Below are 20,780 nucleotides of genomic sequence, written 5' to 3' on the forward strand. Positions count from 1 at the left end.
ACTCCTGTTTGGTTTCTCCTGAAACTGTTTTGTAGTGATTTAAGGTCCTGAACTGGCAAACAAATCTGAGCAGACTGTTCCAAGAAGACTTCAGGTTTGGGTTACCTACATTCATTAAGCTACATTGAAGTACAAGTAAAAAGCTTGTGGAGTGCGATGTTCTTTGGTAGACATAGATTTTGGACTGTGATTTTTACTGGTTGTAAACATTTTGTACTTTTCAAACTAGGAGGAGGCTGATAAAGAGAGCCCGAGTATGGACAAACATGACAGAGTCCAAGAAGACCTTCTGGACAGTGCGGTTCAGGGTGGTGAAGCAGAACTGGAAAGGCATCAGGATGGTGTTGGTACTGAAAGTGATGAAACAAGAAAGGAAACATGTCCAGTGGAGGTAAGTGGACATGAAATTACAGTGAGTGATTGAATTTTAGGATGTATGTGTACAGTTTATTTGGAATGGTGATGATTCTACCAATAAATTAATAATAGAAGTTACACAAACATACTCAAGCTAAACTGAGGTATTTTTGCCTGATGTGTGGTATATGCAGTTAGTATACATTAACTTGCTGAATCCTTTCCTGTATGGAGGATTTTTTTTCATTACTGTGGGCTGCCACAAAGTGGTTTTCTGAGGACATTGCATTCCAAATCACCTGGGCATTTTGTGATGCTTTTTAACGGTTATGCTTGAATACTGTTATTTTCCTTGAATCTCTTTCATTTATTTAGATATCTTATATATTTAATTTGCATGTATGAGGCTGCATTTGAAATGTTGCATCCTGTTTTGTGCACCCTGATAAATGTGCAATTTTGACAAACTGGAGCAGTGGTTAAGGGCTGGAGCCATGATGTATGGGAGTTCCTGCTGGAGATAAAAGGCTAATCTGAGGGTCTAGTTGCCATCGTAATCTCTCAGAAGGGTTGTTACAGAAAAGACAGAGCCAGACTCTTCTCAGACATTTAGTTTTAGCAAACTGCCTGATATACTGAGGATGGCATAGTCATGACAAGACGGAACACAGTATGCACTCATGAACTTGCTGAGAATCAGGGTAAAGTATCTCGTTCTGGGTTATGAGTGGACTACTTTCAGTGCATATCTTATCTGACTTGCAGCCAATAGCTCAGGTATCTCTGCAGCACAAACAAGTCACCAGTTCTGTGCTCTCAATCATGGACTTGCTGTAAGTATTTGACGTACCTTGTTTTGGCTATGAATATCCTGCCTGGTAGTTGGCTGGGTGCCGAACCGCAGGCACTCTGTCTACAGTGCATGTACAAAACTGAAGCCTCAGGAGGAAGCTAAACCTTTTAAAAATGCATTCAAGGCTGCATCCAGGGGTACACAGTTCAAAGTCCATGCTTAGAATAATGAAGCGTGAACAGTGTAGGTTAGAGGAAGAACACTTGCAATCTGCAATTTTTACTAAAACTTATAACAAAATTATAGCACTACTTCTAAATGGTTTCCTTTGCCATAACCTTGCCCACAATAAGTTTGTGATATAATTATGGTTTTCCTCATTTATCTATAATCGTGGGCTTTGTAACTTTGCCATGTCAAGCACTGTAATTACTACTCAGAATGTTTGATTAGGGCTTTTTTGTTACTTGTTTCTTATATATATATATATATATATATATATATATATATATGTACATTTTTATTTTTTTTTACAGCAAAATAATGAGAAACTTATTGATGTTAAGAATCAATCCTACAAAGAAGTCATGGAGAAGATTCAACAAACTGTGTGCCAGAAGAATGAAATCCTGAAATCTGTAGCAGCTGGGAATGAGGGTCTAGAATCAAACTTCCCAGTTTCTGCACATGAGGTAAACCATGTTCTGGTATTTCAAGTTGCGTTTGTCAGTGTGACTGAATTTTTGTTACAGTGTGGGCTTCAGCTGAAGTTCTGTTATAAATGAAGAGGCAATTACTGTCACATCAAAATCAAGCCTATTGTATAGAGTTCTGCTTTATGTCCGCAGTAGTTTTGAACTTTCTTTGAAGTGCTCACCACACAATTTTTTCAGTGGTTCTGTTTAAAAGAACAATATTGGTTTTCAGAATCATCATAATCAGGCTTTAGTTAATGATATCCAGAGTTTCTCTTTAAATCGTTAATCAGTACAACTTTCCATGTTACTGTAGTTAGCTGTGATAGACTTTCTCATCATAAGGGAAATCATGAAACTAAAATTCAAGGGCAATCCAGCATAAGAAAATAAATTAAATAAAATAAAGAATAATTACCTGAAGCTGCATGAATAACAAGGTATTTTACTAAATGACATTACTCTTAAAGAAGAATAGATTTAGTAAAGTTGTTTCATCACCAGTAGTGTTCCTAAGAATTCTCTCTGCTCTATGATTGCTGATCTTTGGTCACTACATCCCTAAATTCAAGGTGAAGTCAGTTCTAATCTTCATAATTAAATCTATAGTCAGGTTTGTAGCAGACCTGTTCATTGGCAGGTCTTACCTAGGACTCACACTTCTGCTGTCACTGGAAATCCCAACAGATTGACTGATTTGCACTTCTAAAAGTGATCTGGGGGAGGGTGGCAGTGTTTGTATTCAGAATCATAGTATGGTTGAGGTTGGAAGGGACCTGTAGAGATCATTTGGTCCAACTTCCCTTCTTAAGCAGGGCCACCTAGGGCAGGTTGCCCAGGACCATGTCCAGATGGCTTTTGAAGATCTCAAAGCATGGCGGCTCCACAACCTCCCTGGGCAACCTGTTCCAGTGCTCTGTCACCTGCACAGTAAAGACCTGCTTCCTCATGTTTAGATGGAGCATCCTGTTTTCCTGTTTGTGCCCATTGCCTCTTGGCCTGCCACTGGGCACCACTGAAAAGACTCCATTTTCACTGCATTTTCACTACATTTTCACTGCATCCTCTCTTCAGGTACTTATAGGCATTAATGAGATCCTCCCTAAGACTCCCCTTTTGTAGCCTAAAAAGTCCCAGCTCTAAACGCTAAGGTGCTCCAGACCCTTAATCATCTTTGCCTCCAATTGGAGAGATGCTTCCAGTATGTCCAGGTCTCTTTTTAATGAAGATGTTAAACAGGACTGGACCCAGTATTTACCTCTGTACTCTGCTCATTGCTGGCCTCCAGCTGGGTTTTGCTTTTGCACCACGGACCACCACCTGCTGGGCCTGGCCATTCAGCCAGTTTTTGATCTGCCTCTGTGTCCCTTTGGACATTGCAAAAGGAGAGGAAGTAGGTTCTGCTGGTTTCCTGAGAAAGGTGTGCATGTCTGGATAAGAAAAAGGGATATATACTGTGGCCTACACCCTAGCCTGAAGCCAAAGTCACGTTTGGCACACACCCCAGTATTGACAGGTTCCCACAGGCCTGCACCATGAAAAGTTAGCAGAGGGGCCCTGAGTTTTTACCTGCAGGACATCTTTTTTTCCTGAGTGTCAGGACGCTTACTTTGTGTTTTGATGTGTTTATACTTTAGTCTGGTAAAGTGGATTTCTTCCTCACTCTGTAATAGCTAGCTGAGTTTTTCTGCTTCGATTCTATGGCACTTCAAAGTCTCTTAAGATGAAATCTTACATTTGAATTGATACAACTGTTACAAATGTGTACACAGAGAAATGGAAAAGTTGTTTGACTATTTCATGAGTGAGCCCCTTCAGTTTTGACTGAAAGTAACCAGAAGAATTCAAATAATTAGAATTATTCTGTTCGGGTAATGTCTGCAATGTGCTGCATGAATCCCACACCTGGAAGCAGGTACATTCTGGATAGCTCATGACCCGCAGAGAGACAGAGGACTGTGACAGCTAAGAAGTGATATGGCAGTAGGGACAGCTGGCTGCTTCCTAATAAAACAGTATATAAAGCATCAGTATAGAAATATTTATCATTGCTCATTTTAAACGTTGGTACCATGAAGAAGCTCACACTGTAGTCATATCTCTGTGCTTGTATGCATTCACTGACATGGAGTCTATGCCTGGAATAGATCACAGTTTATACCATAAACAGTTACTGGGGAATGGGCATACAGAAAGAATTTTAAGGTACTGCTGTGTGATCCAGATGAGTCTTTGACATTTTATTTATGCTGTTTTCCACAATAGCTGAAGGTGATTTAAAGCTGAAGGTGATTTATGTGTAATATCTGAACTGGGGCTAGCCAAGAGCATCCACTTAGGCAGCAACCTTAGCTCGTGGGCTGTTAAACTTGGCTATACCCCCAGTGGCTTGTCCTTCTGTCATTGTGAGACTTGATGGCAATGCCAGGGAATGGCTCTGGAGCCCGCCAGTCCCTTTCTTCCCACTCCAATTGAGAGATGGCTCCCTAATGCCTCTCATCTTACCTCTAATTTTGAATAGAACTCACAGCTGGCACAGTAATGGTTTTGTGTCCCGACCAAGCTTCTTCACGCATGAGTTGCCCCGTGAAGAAAAGTAAAAGATATGGTCCCAGTGAGGGGCACAGCAGTATATTGATGCAGGTGCTGACTAGAGTTTAAGAAGAGATTAAATGCCCATTAATGTGTGAGGCAGAGGGGGACAAGACAAGATAGATCTGTGAATTTGAGTTATCAGTAACAGAGGTGGCTGCAGGAAGGATGTTACTTAAAGGTGTGGATGTCAGAGTTTCAAGCTCCCAGTGATGAACAGAGATTTCACAACTGTCTGAACAGTGCTGACAGGCCAGGATGACTCTGGGGTAGTGATGGAGGGCCCAGCCTGTGGGTCCTGGGTGATCCACAGGGGCTATGGGGGAAGCAACAACAGGATTTAATCATGGTTTATGAACACGAGGCAAAGTGTTGCAGTCAGAAAACTTACTGTTTTAGGAATTCTTCAGGAGTAAAAATACTATTTTGCATTGCAGAAAGAAGGTGCAGCAGTGGTTGTCCAAAAGGAACTACTTCCTGGAGTGCAAGTGAACACAGAGTACTTTGAGGAGGAACAAAAGGTCAATGAGCTGAAAAATGAAGTGGCTGAACTGGATATTGTGCTCATAAATGAACAACTGAAAGAGCTGGAGGTATGGAAATTGCAAAGTCATTCCTCATTGTTAACGTAGTGATACACTCACAGAAGTGTGATTCACTCAGACAACACAAAATTGTTGTATATTATCTTGACCGAGGTTTGACTCTGTGTTAGACAATTTGCATAACAGGTAATCTCCAAAGACTGCCTTAATGCAGATATGTCCACGTGAATGCCATCTTTTGTACTGCTCTTTTAGACTGTGCTAGTAATTATAGGGCAGCTATGATTGCATATGTGCTTCTGTAATGTGCACAAGCATGCGTGCTCTTTACATTTGACCAAGCAAGCATATGTATGTGGATGTATCAGTATCTAACTGTATTTCGTGCTGAAAGTGGCTAAAATCCTATTTTAATCCTATTTCTATGGTGGGCTTGATTTTAGAATTTACAGACTGAACTGGAAACGTGGAAAGCAAAATCTTTGAGTCAAGAAGCATGTCCCAGTGCAACAGGATCGAACAGTGAAGAGCTGCAAACTCCAGAGCCTGTGGTGCCCTGCTGGGACAGGCTGCTTCAAGAACTAGATGCTGTTAAGGCAGTAAAGCAACAACAGTACTCTTTAGTTAACGAGTACCAGAAAAACCTTTCTGCTGCTCAGTCCTCGATGAAAAATTTGTCAACAGAAAAAGATAACATAAAAATGTAAGTATAGTTGAGGGGTTCTGTTAATAGGTAGCAGAACAAATATGATCCTTAAATTAATAGTACTGATGCAAGTAGTCTAGACTGAACTTCGTGCCATGCTCCAGTAATGCTGAGACATAGTGTTTTACCCATCTCATTAATGTTAGGTAGCAGAACTCGCATAGGTTTGTAAGGTGGTATTAAAACTGCATCTAAGCATTTAAACAGAAGTATCAGTGGTGGTTGCAATACCTACTCATTTTATTTTTTAGGCAAAACAAACAAATGATTGCTGTGCTGAATACCTACATGAGTGCTGCATTTAAATACTTTTGCAAAAATATGTCAGATATGAAATATTATATATTTTTTTAAGATGAATAAGCTAGGAAAGTGAAGCACTGTTTCTTTGTAAGGACTCATTAATTCTAATTTTTTGCCAAAGGTAACCAATGCACACAAAATATTTAGTACATTTTATAAATTAGCCTTCAAAACATGGAGCTAGCCTATCCATCACAATTAAGTATCATTAATTGGAAAACCTTTAAAATGACTTGTGAAATTGTTAATTTGTGGCAAAGAGATTGGAAAGAATTGAATAAAAACGTAGCTGCTAAGTGTATTTTAGGTGGTAATTTCAGAATACTCTTGGAAATAAAGGAGAGGTAAGTTCACACCTCCAGGTTAATCCTGAATGAATGAGAATGTTTGAAGTTTTTCTTCTAACTACCTTTAATTTTAGTTGTAAATCAGAAATTACTATAAAATGATGTTAATTCACTTAGAGATGACTTAACACTATTGATTTTAAAAAGTGTTAGGAAATGGCATATTCTTTATTAGTACATACTACTGTTTAAGAGAATATTTGTTAGAATATACCTTTACCTGCAGAGATATCTAGAAATAACTAACACTGTACAGAAAAGCAAGAAAGTCATATTGCAGTGATTGTTAAAACATTTGTGAGAGAATGATAATATATATGATTAAGTGAATAAAGCAAGTGAATCATTTTCTGTGTGATAAAATTCTCTTAAACCATGTAGTCTGTGTAGTCTGTGTTTTAGAAGTTGTGTTTTTTTTGTTGTTGGTTATTTAAACCTGTTCGTATTTTTGGCAGGGGTCCTATGAATAACACAGTTCTTCTGGAGAAAATTAAAGCATGTGTACAGGCATTACATAAAGAGAGAGATGTCTTAAACCAGCTGAAAGCTCAGCAAGAAAGTTTATCTCAGCATTTAACATGCATGGATAAAGTGTTAACAGCAAGCCAAATGAGGCAACTGGAGCAATGGTGGCAACACATGGAACAAACAGTGCAAAAGAAGCATGATCAAGTGGTGGCAGAAATCAATGAATTTAACCTGCTTATGAATAAAGCACAGGATATTCAGAGACTGATACAAGAACAGTATTTACAAACAGAGTTACATTCCTCAGCTGGAGAAAAAGTCAATTACCCTGTAGTTTGGACCACAGAGCTACAGGACATTAAACATGGTCTTTCTCTATTAAAAAGAAGGATTGAACTGCAAATGAAAAGAATTTGGAGTGATCAAGAAAAAATGGCTTTGGAGAACTGTATACATGATTTGCAGAGCAAACTGGAAACATTATCAGAGCAACAAATGCCTCAAGAGGATGTTCAGATCACTGGTCCTGCTCTGAAGAAACAAGAAATGATGAACAAGCTGAAAGAAAATATTTCATGGGTAAAAGATTCACTGTCCTCTCTTGATCAGAAAGCAGCACTTTTCCCCAGTGATGTTAAATCACAGATCAGAAATTGTGAGCTTATGAGGACTGAAGTTCTAGATAGAGAGCCTGTGATTGAATCACTGGATAAGGAGCTCCAGCACATCATTCCCAGCTTTAAGCCAGAGGAGATCTCTGATATGACCTTCCTTCTACAAGCATTACAGAATTCATACAAGGCTCTGGTTTTAAAATCAGTTCAAAGACTACAGCACCTAGAGCTCCAGCTGGAGGAGAGGCAAAGACTTATTGCAGAAATAGAAAAAGTTCACTGTCAGCTTCGAAATGCTGAGACACTTGCCAGGCTTGACACGAACCAAACCAGCACATGGTCAGAATTAGCCGATCAACAAGCCATTTTAAAGGAGATTTTAAAGGACATACAAGAGATAGATGGGCTTATCTCATCCCATTGTAAAGAAAGTCAGGTCACAGCTGGGGAACTGAGCCTATCTGAACAATTATTTTTGATTGACCAATTAAGAAGTCTGAAGAATAGAGCAAGGAAGACACAGAGGCAAATTCAGAATAAATGTCATGAAGTGGGAAAAAAAATAGCAGTTTACAGAGAGTTTGCTGAAGGAATAACTTCATTGCAACAAGATCTTAATGACCTACAGTGTGGTGAAGTCAACCTGGAAGATAAATTACTAGGTGCCACACAAGAAGTGAAGAATAAATGCAAAGCACTTAAAGAAAAAGTATTATGTTTTCAGTCTAATTTGTCACAAATGATGAAGTACAAAGAAATCTTTGAATGCATAGGTCTAAACTGGGATTCACAGCAGCTGGATGAATTGCATGAATTGCAAACTCAATTTTTAAAAATTAAAAATAAAATTAAAGGGAAGCTAATACACTTTGATAATGTTGTTAGGGAATGGGATAATCTTCATTTGTTGCTAAATGAAATCTGGACTATGACATCCGCTGTAAGAAAAGAAGCTAGTAAGCTAAATGATAGTGCTAGCTCTTCTCCTGCTGAAAATCTTGTATCTGCACAAATACTGCTTCAGACAGTTCAACAAATTTTATATTTAACGCAAGAGGTAGAAAATCAAATAAACAAAAATGAAGTTTTTGATATTCCATTCAAAGAATCTAAGAGGCAAGAAATACAGAGCCTGGAGAAAGATGTTAAGGAATTGATACAGCTTCTTCAAAACTTGATCTCTAGTCTCCAGTGTGTAAATAAGGAAGATATCCAGAATGAGGTAGAGCATATATTCCATGCCATAAAGCATATTCAGTTAGAGCTCCAGCAGCCACTTCTAGTAGACATGAAAATGATGCAATTTGAAAAGATGCGATGGGAAGCAATTCAGAATATGATGACAGCAGAGTTTTCTGCAATTAAATATCTAATGGAAAAAGAGAGGGAAAATGAAGAAGAAAAATCTCTTGCTGCTGATATAGAAACAAAACTGAAAACACTGCAAGATCATGAACTACAACTGAAGACAGACATTGCTGCCCGTGTTGTAAGTACATTTAATAAAAGTAAGGTATGGCTGTATGTCTTCTCCTAAGAATTGGATTAGATGTCTGAGACAGCAGCGTTTGTATTTTCCTGACTTACGTTTTCCTTTTACTCTCATAACTGAATTGGACTGATATCTTCTCTGCATTGGTGGGTATGATGGGAATCATGAAAAGAAACTAAAGATGCAGACAAAATTAGTTGTATTCAGTTTAATTATAATCCTGACTGTGCCCAAGAGATCAGTGGATACGAATGAGGAAATGTGATGTAATAGCTGATAACAGGGGAAGGGACTTAGTGATCCTGATGTATGTAGTGATCCTGCTGCCACATTTCGTGATTTGCCGCTCATCTCCTTCGCTGCTTGGATATTGTGTTTGAAGCACAATACCAGAATTTCTCTGCCCTGTGGGAATCCCAAGAGCTGGCCAAGTCACACATCATTCTCTATGTAATTAAATATAAGAGGGTTTAGTGAGAAGCATTTTGGCAAGTCATGGTTGGGAGGTAGCTTCTGGAGCAGATTATAATCATCAGTATGTGGGTTTTCCTTGTACAGGACGTGTACTTCCATTTCCGTAATGTATCCTATGACTCTTGTGTCTTAACCATCCTTCACTCTGGAGGTTTCCAGAATTGGTAGTTCCCTTGTATCCCCTGTCCCTGTGTTTGAGAGCTATCAGTCCACATGTTACTGCACCACTGTATGACTACCTAGGTAGCAGAGTGCATTTGCCATGCATCACCTCAGGCCGCTTCTGGGAGTTTTGGTCTCGAAGACAACCACGTGTGAAATTCTGAGAAACCATCTGGTCATTCAGAGGAGCACAGCAATCCTTCTTGATTGTTCTTTCTTCTTTCTAACACTTTCAGAGTGCTCTGCAGGATGCATGTAAGACTGGTGAGCTTTATACCGAGGCTGTAAAGAAGGCTGCCAAGTTCCTTGAGGACTATGAAGCTCAAGTATACTCTGCCACAGCAGAGCTCGGTACCTCCGATGAGGCCTGTCAGACCCCACAGTGGAAACAAGAAGAGTTTGACTCTGCAGTGGCTGACATAGAAAAGTTGAGCTCCAAGCTGAAAAATGTAGTGAAACCAGAAGACAAAATAAATCTGGAAAATACTTTAAGAGAACTCGTCAATAAGAGTTTAGCATTAAGGGAGAAGGTTCAGAGAAAGGAGGCTGATGAACGGAGGTAGGTTCATATTCCTAGATCATATTCCTTACTATGATGATAAATGCAGTCTAGTCTTGTTTCTTCTCTGATAGAACCAGGCAATTCAGCAGGAAGAGCTGTAAGCAACTCTGTTTTTCCCAGTTGTGATTGTGACGGAACGAAAATTACCAGATAATAATCATATTGCTAATAATTTACAGTGCAATCATTTTTAGTATATTCCAGAAAATATGCATGGAGCTGGACTGAATGTTATATGGTATAGGAATAAGAAGAAAGTGCATTTCCGCAGTCTCTAGTTCAGTGCAGGTGCAAGTTAGAACAGTTTTCAGAGGGCTCTATGTCCATGTCTTCTATGAACTGTTCTTACAACTTGAGAAAATCAATACCAAACAACACAGGCCATAGCCTCCTTTCAAATATAGATACAGAAGAGATCTGAAGAGCCTTCAGATAAATGTACAGAACAAGTTTGGGAGATATAGTAAGGGTTTTTAAATTGCTTGCTGATGATTCAGTGCTTCTGATTCTGTTGAGCATAATCTTAAAATGTTTTATAATCGAAGAATTGGATGACTTTGAAGGCTTTGGCAATAGGAAAGAGATGAGAAGCAACAGAAATAAGAAATTGCAGTTGTACGCATCACACACTGTAGGAACAAATAGGATGTGTTACAAACTGAGAGCTCAGTTTTGGGAATCTCTGAGGAAAATGGAAACTTAAAGAAGGACATAAAATTCTTTAGGGTGGCTATTTGGCACATATATGGTATACGTACTATATTTCTTTAACTCTGAAGCATTTGTACGTGAAGCTCTATAGTGGTTCAGATTTTGGACCTGAAGTGTGTAAAAAATGCTAATTGAAGAAAAATTGAAAATCATTACTAATGGCTACTAATTGCAAAATTTATTTATTTATTTTTATTCTAGTAGGCATTATGGTTGGAGACAAGTAACCACATTTTTTTTTGGTCTGATAATTGTTTCCTACAGGTATTTTGAGAAATACAAAAGATATACAGAAAGCAAAGATAAGGTGCGTGATGATCTTAACAAACTGGAAAAGATGCTTATGCAGTCTTTGTCCCAAATACCGATGTCTTATAAGGAAGCTTTGGAGAACTTAGAAGAAAGCAAGGTAAGAGAGGCTCTGAAGAACTTGAGAAACTCGTGCAAAACTGTGGTACAGTTATTTCTTACATTGCTATTGCTTTCCCTCAGATGGAAAAGTCTTCCTGTTTCCTCAGCCAGGACTCTCTTACTTCTTCCGTATGATACTTCTGCTATAATGAACCTCTCTGCCGTCTACTCTTGTAGTACTCATCATATTACAGGCTCTGTATGTTACATAACTGTAACTCCAGCTCATTCCTTTCCCTTCCAAATAACCATAAAGTGAAAGTAACCTAGTATTTTGTGCACACTGTTCTTCCGATGGTTTTGCTTGTTTTATTTACCCTAACTTTCTTTACAATCTTACTCAATACAGAATTCCTTCATTAAAATTTTATTTAGCCAGCTCAGTGGAGTGATACACATTTTAGTAGAGGATCCTGTATTGTTTTATTTATTTGCTTGTTTATTTTTCATCCAAGATTTTAGTCTCCAACATTGACTCGGCTGAAGATGATCTTGTGAAGCTAAGGCAGATCTCAGGAGAGCTGATGAGATTACGCAAGGGAAATGACAGGGCCCTGGGCAGGATTGTAACAGCGCTGTGGGAAAATTGGCTGGGTTTGCTTGAGGCAGCGAAAGAGCTGGAAATTAACTGTGAAGAACTAAAACAGGAATGGAAATTCATCAATGAAGAGGTGAGTTGATTAACACACTGCAAGTTTGGTGGAATGTGATAGAGCTGGGATTGTCATATAGTAAAACTACATGTTAAGGGACTGAGATCAAAACAGAACATCATTTCCTACCCACTGATCAGCCAGTTAACCTCCAGACTTTCTTGAAGCTGGAGTCAAATATGACAGGGGTGTTTATAGAATAAATTCCATGAACCCAGCAGCACTCTGTGTATAGTTAGGTGCTTTGTTAGAGCAAACTCAAATGTTCTGGCACCCTTCAGATTTTCAAACTATCTGGCTGTGCAATTCCCAGTATTTAGCTATGTGCATGAGTAAATGAATAATGTGACTTAAGGTGATGGAATAAAAAAGCATTTTATCTCATTCTTTGGCATGCTGTTTACTTAGCTGGAACGAGAAACAATAATTCTTGATAAGCTCCAGGAAGAACAGCCAGAAAGCCTTAAAGAGAAAGAAAAGGCCACCAGGGAGGAACTGGTAGAATTACTAGATTTTGTGAACTCGTTTGAGGAAAACATCAACCGGCAACAGCTCCTCTTACTCTTACTTCTTCACCGAATAAAGAACATCCTGAATGCATCTGAAAATACTGAGGCAGAAGCTGTCCTTCCTGCCTTATGTGAGATAAAGACAATGCAGGACCGCTGTAAAAAGTAAGTGATGGAAAATTTTTGTGGAAGTTATGACATATGACTACTTAGGAGCACAGCATTTTTTTGTTTATTAAAGGATATGTGGAAGGTGTAGTATATTTAAAAAGATAATAAAATAATAAAAGCCCTACTGGGTCAGACCAGTGGTCCACCTAATGGATCTGCTGTCTCTAGCGTGGGCAATAGGAGATACTAGCTGGGGAGAAGACCTGAGACTGGCCATGTCATGTGTGGGCTGCAACTGTTGTTCAAATATAGAAGGAATCAGAAGGGTTGATGATTCATTGTGGAGGCTCCAAGTGCACCTCTCCATGTGCACCTGAATGAGATGTGTGGGAAAATCAAACCTGGCACTTTTTGCCCAATGCAACTTTTACCTTACTGAGTGCTACAAAAACACAAAAGGTTTTTGCAAATCTGTGACTGCACTCGCCATTTTCCATGCCTACTTTTTGACATGGAAATCTTTGTTAATGTCTTTTTCTCTGCCAGGGTTTTCAGACTCCTGAGATTTTGAATTCTGTTTTCTCTAACATCATTCCTGGCACATACCGTCTGCTTTGATTTACCAAACATACATTGGTTAGCAATATCTGAAGACTCACTTTTGAAGAAACTGAGGCAGTAAAGGGCAGAAACTGGGAGATTTAGTTACAGAAAATAATGTCAAAATACAGGCAAATGTGGTTCTGGATATATATAACAATTTCTGTATTAAGCATGTTCTTTGATAAGCTCTACTATGTGTAGAGTCTAACTCACTGTATTCTTGCTGGAAATTTTTCATAGGTTATATGAAAAGACTCAAGACCATAAGGATTTGGTACAGTCTGAAATGCAAGAGAGGAAAAAGATAAGTGAAGAAATAAGTGCTGTGAAAAATGCATTACAGAATGCTGCATCTATGTTAGACCAAGATGCTGGCGGAAAGTCAGGACAACTGGAGGTTGGTAGTGTCTCTGTTATTCTGTAGGGACATTTGGAATATATTCTCTTTTGTGCTGGGGCTTGAACTTGTTCCAAATGAAATTTATTGCTAAGTGCATGCACATTGACTTGCAGGAGAATGAATCCAGCTCAGCAGGATATGATCGGCCCTGCCATGTGGTTGGTTTGTGTTCTTCTGCGTGGTTCAGATAGTAGGCACAGAAGCCTTTTCAGATTGCAAAGAGATTCACAGCTAGTTGTGCGCCTTTTAGGAAGGACTGCCTAGTATGCATCCTGCACATCTTCCTCCCCTACATAGCCAGGGCAACTTCAGATGCTCTGGATTTGATGTTCCACAAATTCTCTGCAGACATTGTAGAGATAATGCTGGTAAATGCTTTTCAGAAATCAAATCGTAATTAGGAACATAGTCCCTATCAGCCTTAACTCTGCACCAAATTTATTTATTCTAGCCTGCTAATGTCTGTAGAGAATGTTGGCTCTAAGAGATGATTTCTTAGTAGCAGTATGTCACAATGGACCTGTTTCTTTTGAGAATATTCAGCTGAAAATATTGAAAGATATCTTAGTTTTACCTAATCAAACACCAGCAAGCCAAAATCTGCAGGGCAAATTCATCCCTACTTCCACAGAAAATCTGGTTTCTATAAAATCTATAGCATCTTCTGGGGCTCCCTCGTGTTTATTGAATGGAAATGCCTATTTCACTTCCAGATGACTAATCTAAGTTAGTTGGTTGGCAAAGTTTCAGCTTACAACATAGAAGAATACGAATGTGGAAAAGTGATATCAACAAGTCCATTAGGAAAAAAATGGGGGCAGTTTTGATGGGCAAGTGCTTTCCAGCTAAATATTCTGTGGAATATGAGCATGCATTAATATACAGAAAAACTTTTGCATTGGAGACTAATGCTGTAACTGATTGTTGTGAATTCAAGTCAGGGAATCTGTAAACTCCTATAAATCTTGGCACAATCTTAATTTGCACAAACTTTCTCTGTGGTAGAACTAGTTCTCAAGCAAAGACTGGGACTTAATGGATTACCGTTACTCCTGACTGAAGAAAAAAAGGATGTTAATTTTAATGCCTGGTAGATTTTTCCCCAGTGATATGACTAACATTCGAGTTTCTCAAACTTTGGGAAAAGGAATCATAGAACAGAAAATTCCAACTTGAAATTCTAGAAAACCTTCAGAACAAATGAATTTCTTCTTTCAGAGGACTCAGATCAGATTTTATTTCTAGGCCACAGGCTCTAGACAGTTGTTCAAGTTTCTTTTATCTCATAAAACCTACATTCTTCATGCAGAACTGGAAACTACTGTTTTGAAAGGAGCCTGCTGTGCTGCTGTGCGTAATTGCCTGAAAGCAGACACTTCAGCTTGAAACCTGTTGCTTTCAGTGGCTTTTGTGTTGTTTATAATAATGAAGGAACGAACATTGGCTATTAAACATCTTTCAAAGAGGAAATGTGCTTTTGGCAAAAGGGACAGCACAAAAGTTAACATTTAGTCGTAGGAGCACTTCATACAATTGCATTGTTACACCAGTCAATAAACATCAATGTGTCAGTTGTCTGAGGAGGAGTGGTATCAAGTTTAATTAATTCTTACAGAGTGAAAAGCATCATTTGATTAAATGAACGAGTATTATTCAAGACTAATCTGCTTGCAGAGGTAGTCAAAGTAGATTTTATATCACAAAAACTTTTCCAAATCATGATAGAAATACAAACCACAACATACATGGATGTAAATATATGTAGATCTATACATGCATGTACATGTACTCAGTAAAAACGGGGTAAAATGCTGAAATTCTCTTAATTTTGTAGGAAGTTCAGAGTGTGATTGGTAAAGAGAGTCAAACTCTTAAGGATATCATGGAAAAACTCCGGATCAAATATTCCGAAATGTATACAATAGTTCCTGCAGAAATTGAAGCACAGTTGGAAGACTGCAAGCAAACATTACAAGACCTAGAAGACAAGGTAACTGTTGATGTGATTTTCATATATACTTCTTTGTAATTAATAAGTACAGCAAGATTTGATGAATGTCATGACTATGAACTTAAACTTGAAACATGGTTATTTTTCATTGGTTTTCTTTATATATATATATATATATATATATATATATATGTATATATATATTATTTTTTTTGCTGTTGTTCAAACAAGGCATGGCAGAACCACTAGCAATATGGTCTTGGGTATGATATGGCTGCTCTCTTCTATGCATTCTGATTCTTAAACTGAGCTAGTAGTCAAAGTTGATTGAGAAGTTAGTTTAGCTTAACTAAGAGATTTTAAAACTCAGTCAAATTACACCTTTGAAAACAATTTTTCTTTTTGTTTAACTTTCACACATGGTAGGGTATCATGATGTGGTTCTTTATATCACTCCTCAGGACATAGTTGCATGCCTTTAAAAGCAGGCAGAGAATTTAGGTAATGAAATAGCATTGCCTTGGCATTTTTGCAATTGTTTGTTTGTTTGTTTTTGTTTTTGTTTTTTTGTATACAGGGAGTACAAACAGTTAACTGAAAACAAAATTAAAGGAAAATAGAATAATACTGTACGTTTGGGGTGAAATTTTAGCCTGATGTAATTAATTTCATTTTTATTCATTCATTTGTGTTATTTTTAAAAATTAGAAAAAAACAAAACTTTCAGTTAATTTCTTGCAGAAATAATAATATTTAATGGTAATTTTAAAGGCTAAATATCAGTTAATTTGATACAACTTGAAAGTTTAATAAAACAATTTTTAAATCTAGTTACTTGTCTATCAAATTATTCATTTGATGTTGCATTAAATATTAATTACTGCTTATTAGTTTTAGTTAGGTTAACTTTATAGTTTCTATTTCAAAATAAAACCGTTCTTTTCAGAACCAACAAGTGATTAGGAGAGAGAAGGAGAAGGGGAATAAAACAGTATTTATTCAATTTCTGAGATAAAACATTATCCCAATGCATACATTACATGCTGGAGTCAAAGAACTGATTGTGGAAACTTTCATGTTTGGGTAGTGGAAAGTAAAACAAATTGTCATGGAATTCTTTTAAATGCCTAAAGGAAACTTTTTTTTTTTTTTAAGCAGGAGTATTTGAGAGGAGGACTACAGTTCTTTTGGCTATAAACTTATTTTAGTTAATGTAATTTTATCAATAAAGTACCTTAGCATGGGTATTATTATATTGTTCTGACAGTGCTTGTCAGAAACTGTAAATAAGTACTGTAAATAAAACTAACAAATAAAGAAATAATAATAATAATAAAAATATTAAATACATAATATTCTTCATTCCTCTCCCCACAAAAGGATGAAGTATTTTGGTGTAAGTAGTTGCAAACCAGAATAGCTTGTAAACCAGAGATCTTTTGTATCAACACAGCATAAAGCTGTGCAATGTGTGTGTGAGCCCCATAAATACTAGGGCTGCAGCACACAAAAAAATTTACCATGATTTAACAATTTACTGGTAGTTGGCTGACCCTGATAGCAAACAGGGTTCAGTAAGAAAAGACATCACCTTGGGCAAGCAAGGACTTGCTCGCTCCCTGCAGTTTATTTTGTTCATGGTAACCTGGTACCTCACTGTGTTCTCTGCTTAGGCTATTACTCAACTTCAGCATACTTGAGAGTTTTTCTCTTTACATAGGAAATTCAGGCCCTTCAGTATTTTATTTTTTTTTTCATTTTTGAGGAGTTCTGAAGAATAAAATTAAGTTCCATATGCTTTATGGGGCTTGGAGCTCTTTATGTTTATTATAAATTTCTAAATTTGCATTTAGGAATTCACTATGTACTGATTCATTTCCATATTTCTTACAAGGAAGAAATAGTTGAAGCATAATGGTGCCATTCTAGGTTTCTTACAAGAATGTGAATGTCACCCATTCCACAATGCAGTAATGATTAGCATCTATTACAGATTAGAAAAGGGGTAGCTGAAGCAAAATACCCAGGGAGTTGCAGTGCCTTATTGTTTTTAAATTCATGGATTGTCTTCTTTGACCAGTCGTTTCAGGTAAGGCGAAATTATTGAACAAGATGTGAACATTGAACCTGGTCACATTAATGCTTCTCACAGGAAATTTAATTCCATTCCTGTGTTTTTAAGTGACTCATCAAGAGAAATATAAAAAGAATTCTAATATTTTTGGTGAAGGGGTAAACAGAAACAAGCAGATCTTTGTAATCTCCACTATCGTTTTCTCTTTACTGCGACAGGTTAGCTTTGAAATCTTGCAGAGCTCTCCTCAGTATGTGCTGAAAAGAAAAGCAGAGACTATTAACAATGGCCTTCAAGCAATTGAAAAGATGTTACAACAGAAGAGCGAAAACATTGCGAAAGCCAAAGAAGTTCAGAAGGTAATTTTGCCAAAAAAATTTTTTGAGTGTTAAAAGATTTTTGGTTGCTTCTACAGAGCCCGGTTTAGCAGGAATGCAAAGTGGCCCTCCATTCATTCTTTGTCTGTAAAAGAAAAAGTACAAGCAAGCATTTACCTGATGAATATTTACCTATTCTTTCTCACAGGAAAATAAATGTGTGGGTTTTTTTCAGCTGTGAATCACACTGGTAGATGCAGAGTGTTCTGTTCTTGTTGTATCAGTTTGGAAGTCTTTGTAATTCCAAAAGACCCACATAAAGTATAAATAATTCTGCTATTATCTTTGAGCCTGACCTTACATTTCATTTCCTTTCTCTCCACATGCAGCAAATCTGGGATATGCTGGACCTTTGGCATTATAAACTCAATGAACTGGATGCAGAAGTGCATGATATAGTAGAGCAGGATTCCTGCCACGCACAGGAGTTGATGGATATCTTAGTGACCCCCCTTCAACAGTACCAACAGGTCTCACAACTTGCTGAGCGGAGAACTGCAATTCTAAACAAGGTAGAGGCAAACGTAACAATTACCCAAAATTGGAAAAAAAAAAAAAAAAAAAGTCCTATTAAGAAAAAAATCAATAATAAAAGCTTTACACAAAACATCATCAAAGGTTCTCAAGTTAATGAAGAGCCAAAAGCCTACTCTACTATAGCTGCGTTGGCTTATTGTAGCTAAGAAATTGTGGACTGACAAGCATTGCCTCCAGCTACCATCCCAAAGGACCAGGTCTGCACCATAGTTGACAGGACTTGACATTGGAAGTACATGCCCCTGGATCAGTGATGTGATTTTCACTATAGCTCTGCTAATGTGCTACCCATTTAATATTGCCACATAAATCACAACAATGCCCGCATGAAATGTAAGCTCATAAACACCAAAATTACTTTTGGTTAGAAGAAAGAGCCTGAAATAATGAAACTGTTTCAGAGAAATTACAAGTGCTTCTTTATTTCACTGTGCTAATCTAACTGACCTTGATAAAATGCACCCAGTTTTCTTTTAATCTTACCCACATATGAATTTATGTGAATTTCTAGTGAACAGAAATGCATTTGCTCCCTTTTATAAAATTCTGTAATTTCCTAGGCTGCCAGCAAGATGGAAGAATATGATGAACTCTTGAAGAATATGAAAGTTTGGATAGAGAACACCAACTGCTTGCTAAGAGAAGATACTCAAAATGACTCTGCAAAAAGCCTACACAAATACAGTGATGATCTTCAGGTAAATGCTAATATCTGTGCATAGTCTTGTTAGAACTAGTTGTTCTATAAAGGCACAATTTTGCATTCTTAAGTCTTACTGACATAAATAACTTACCTATTTCCAGTAAATCATTTATGGTTTACATGCATGAAATAGATAGGTAATTTTTTGGTGTTGGACTTCTGAAAGTACTGAACTGTAGTACACCTGTCTTCCAAAAATGTGTGACTATCTTCTGGTACCCTGCTATGTGGCTGTAATCAGTTTTTACTGCTTGAATATATACAGTTCTTTCTGTATTGTGTTGTGTGTGTGATCTAAAGCAGATAAAGCAGTGATTTGATGTCTGAGTGTTTAATGGAAGCTTTGAAGTGAATTGTGATTTGGAAGGCAGTTCTTACTGTACCTTGAAGGTAATCCTGACTGATGGTTTCAAGAATGAAAAGTTTGTAATGTTACAGGGAAGATCAGAGTCAGGCAAATTCCAAGAGTTTCTGGCAATTTCATATATGAAATAGTTTTTCTGTCCGCTTCTTGACTTATGCCAACAGAGAAAGTTGGTGGTCTGAACACGGACTGTTGTATTAAAATGAATTAGAATTCCTTTCCTGTCTTACAAGAAGTAGCTGACTGTTTTGGACTGATATGTTACAGATCACAGAGCCACAGTGGGGAGATTGTGATTAACAAAATCCAAACACTTTCCTGACAATTGCCTCTTACATTTGTGGTTTGGAACATTTTATGTGTTCTAGGCTGGGAAGCTTGTGGATCTGAAAATGCACCCAAGGCTCATATTAGAGTTCAGACTTTTATATTCAGTCCTTTCCTTCATGTGCTATAGAGATGAGTGGATCACAAGTATGGCTTGCAACACTCACTAATTCTGCATGAAGACATGTGCTGTAATTAATCCAGAAAATTATCCAGTTAGCTGTAGGAGATGGGAAGAATCTTCCCATCATGTACAACTGGCCAGATATTTTCTGCAGCATTTTATTTCATCTGCTGGCTGGTGTGCAGAAAACCCTTTACATGTGTTTGTCTGACACGTCTTATTCATGTACTTGGGGTCAGCCTGGCCACTGCACAAGAGCTGGGGAGGAATCTTCTCCACAATCTCATGCTTTTCTATTTTTGCACTGGGAGCTCTCTCCAAGTTTGAAACCTTTCTCTTCATGATTCTTGTCATGCTAATGTGGACTCATTTTATGTAATTGATTCCCTTAAAATCATGGTGGCAACCTCTTGGTTTTCTGCTTGCAAGATGCAACAGATTAGTTCCCTTAACAGTCCTTTGTTTTAATCTGAACTAAGCTTTTGGGAACATATGCAATGGTCAGTGATGTACAGGAAATTAAACCTGATTCCTTCAGGTCCAGAACTCTGCAAAACTTTGATGTTCGCTCGTGATGGAGGCAAACTAATGTTTTATTTTTTCTGTAGATGGCTTTGGAAGACTCAGAGCAAAAGCAAAATCTTCTGCACAATGTTTACTTGGAGCTGGAGGAACTAACGCCAGTCTTTGAAACAGACAGTGTAATGCAACAGCTAAATGAAGCAGATGATCAAGTAGCAACTTTACAACATGAGATAGCAGAGATTCTTCCACAGATCCAGCATGTGGCTGATGTAAGTTTGAGTGATCTCTAA

The 20,780-nt window shown here is 37.7% G+C and overlaps 1 protein-coding gene across 4 annotated transcripts in view; it reads left to right on the plus strand.

The window, feature by feature from the left end:
• The window catches only part of SYNE2 (spectrin repeat containing nuclear envelope protein 2), a 186,390-nt gene that overhangs the window by 73,280 nt on the left and 92,330 nt on the right, over positions 1-20,780 (plus strand). For all 4 annotated transcript variants that reach the window (XR_004253309.1, XM_032188232.1, XM_032188235.1 and 1 more), the window contains exons 46-60: positions 230-391; positions 1,687-1,842; positions 4,875-5,030; positions 5,426-5,685; positions 6,794-8,909; positions 9,785-10,107; positions 11,086-11,230; positions 11,688-11,903; positions 12,294-12,559; positions 13,349-13,505; positions 15,343-15,498; positions 17,752-17,892; positions 18,240-18,422; positions 19,008-19,145; positions 20,574-20,759. Coding sequence is in view for 3 of the 4 variants with exons in the window: in XM_032188232.1 (XP_032044123.1) it covers positions 230-391; positions 1,687-1,842; positions 4,875-5,030; positions 5,426-5,685; positions 6,794-8,909; positions 9,785-10,107; positions 11,086-11,230; positions 11,688-11,903; positions 12,294-12,559; positions 13,349-13,505; positions 15,343-15,498; positions 17,752-17,892; positions 18,240-18,422; positions 19,008-19,145; positions 20,574-20,759 (4,761 nt within the window). In the remaining variant the exon portion in view is untranslated. The remainder of the gene's footprint in view (positions 1-229; positions 392-1,686; positions 1,843-4,874; positions 5,031-5,425; positions 5,686-6,793; positions 8,910-9,784; positions 10,108-11,085; positions 11,231-11,687; positions 11,904-12,293; positions 12,560-13,348; positions 13,506-15,342; positions 15,499-17,751; positions 17,893-18,239; positions 18,423-19,007; positions 19,146-20,573; positions 20,760-20,780) is intronic.

This window comes from Aythya fuligula, chromosome 5 (genome assembly GCF_009819795.1).
Source record: "Aythya fuligula isolate bAytFul2 chromosome 5, bAytFul2.pri, whole genome shotgun sequence".
Lineage (NCBI taxonomy): Eukaryota > Metazoa > Chordata > Aves > Anseriformes > Anatidae > Aythya > Aythya fuligula.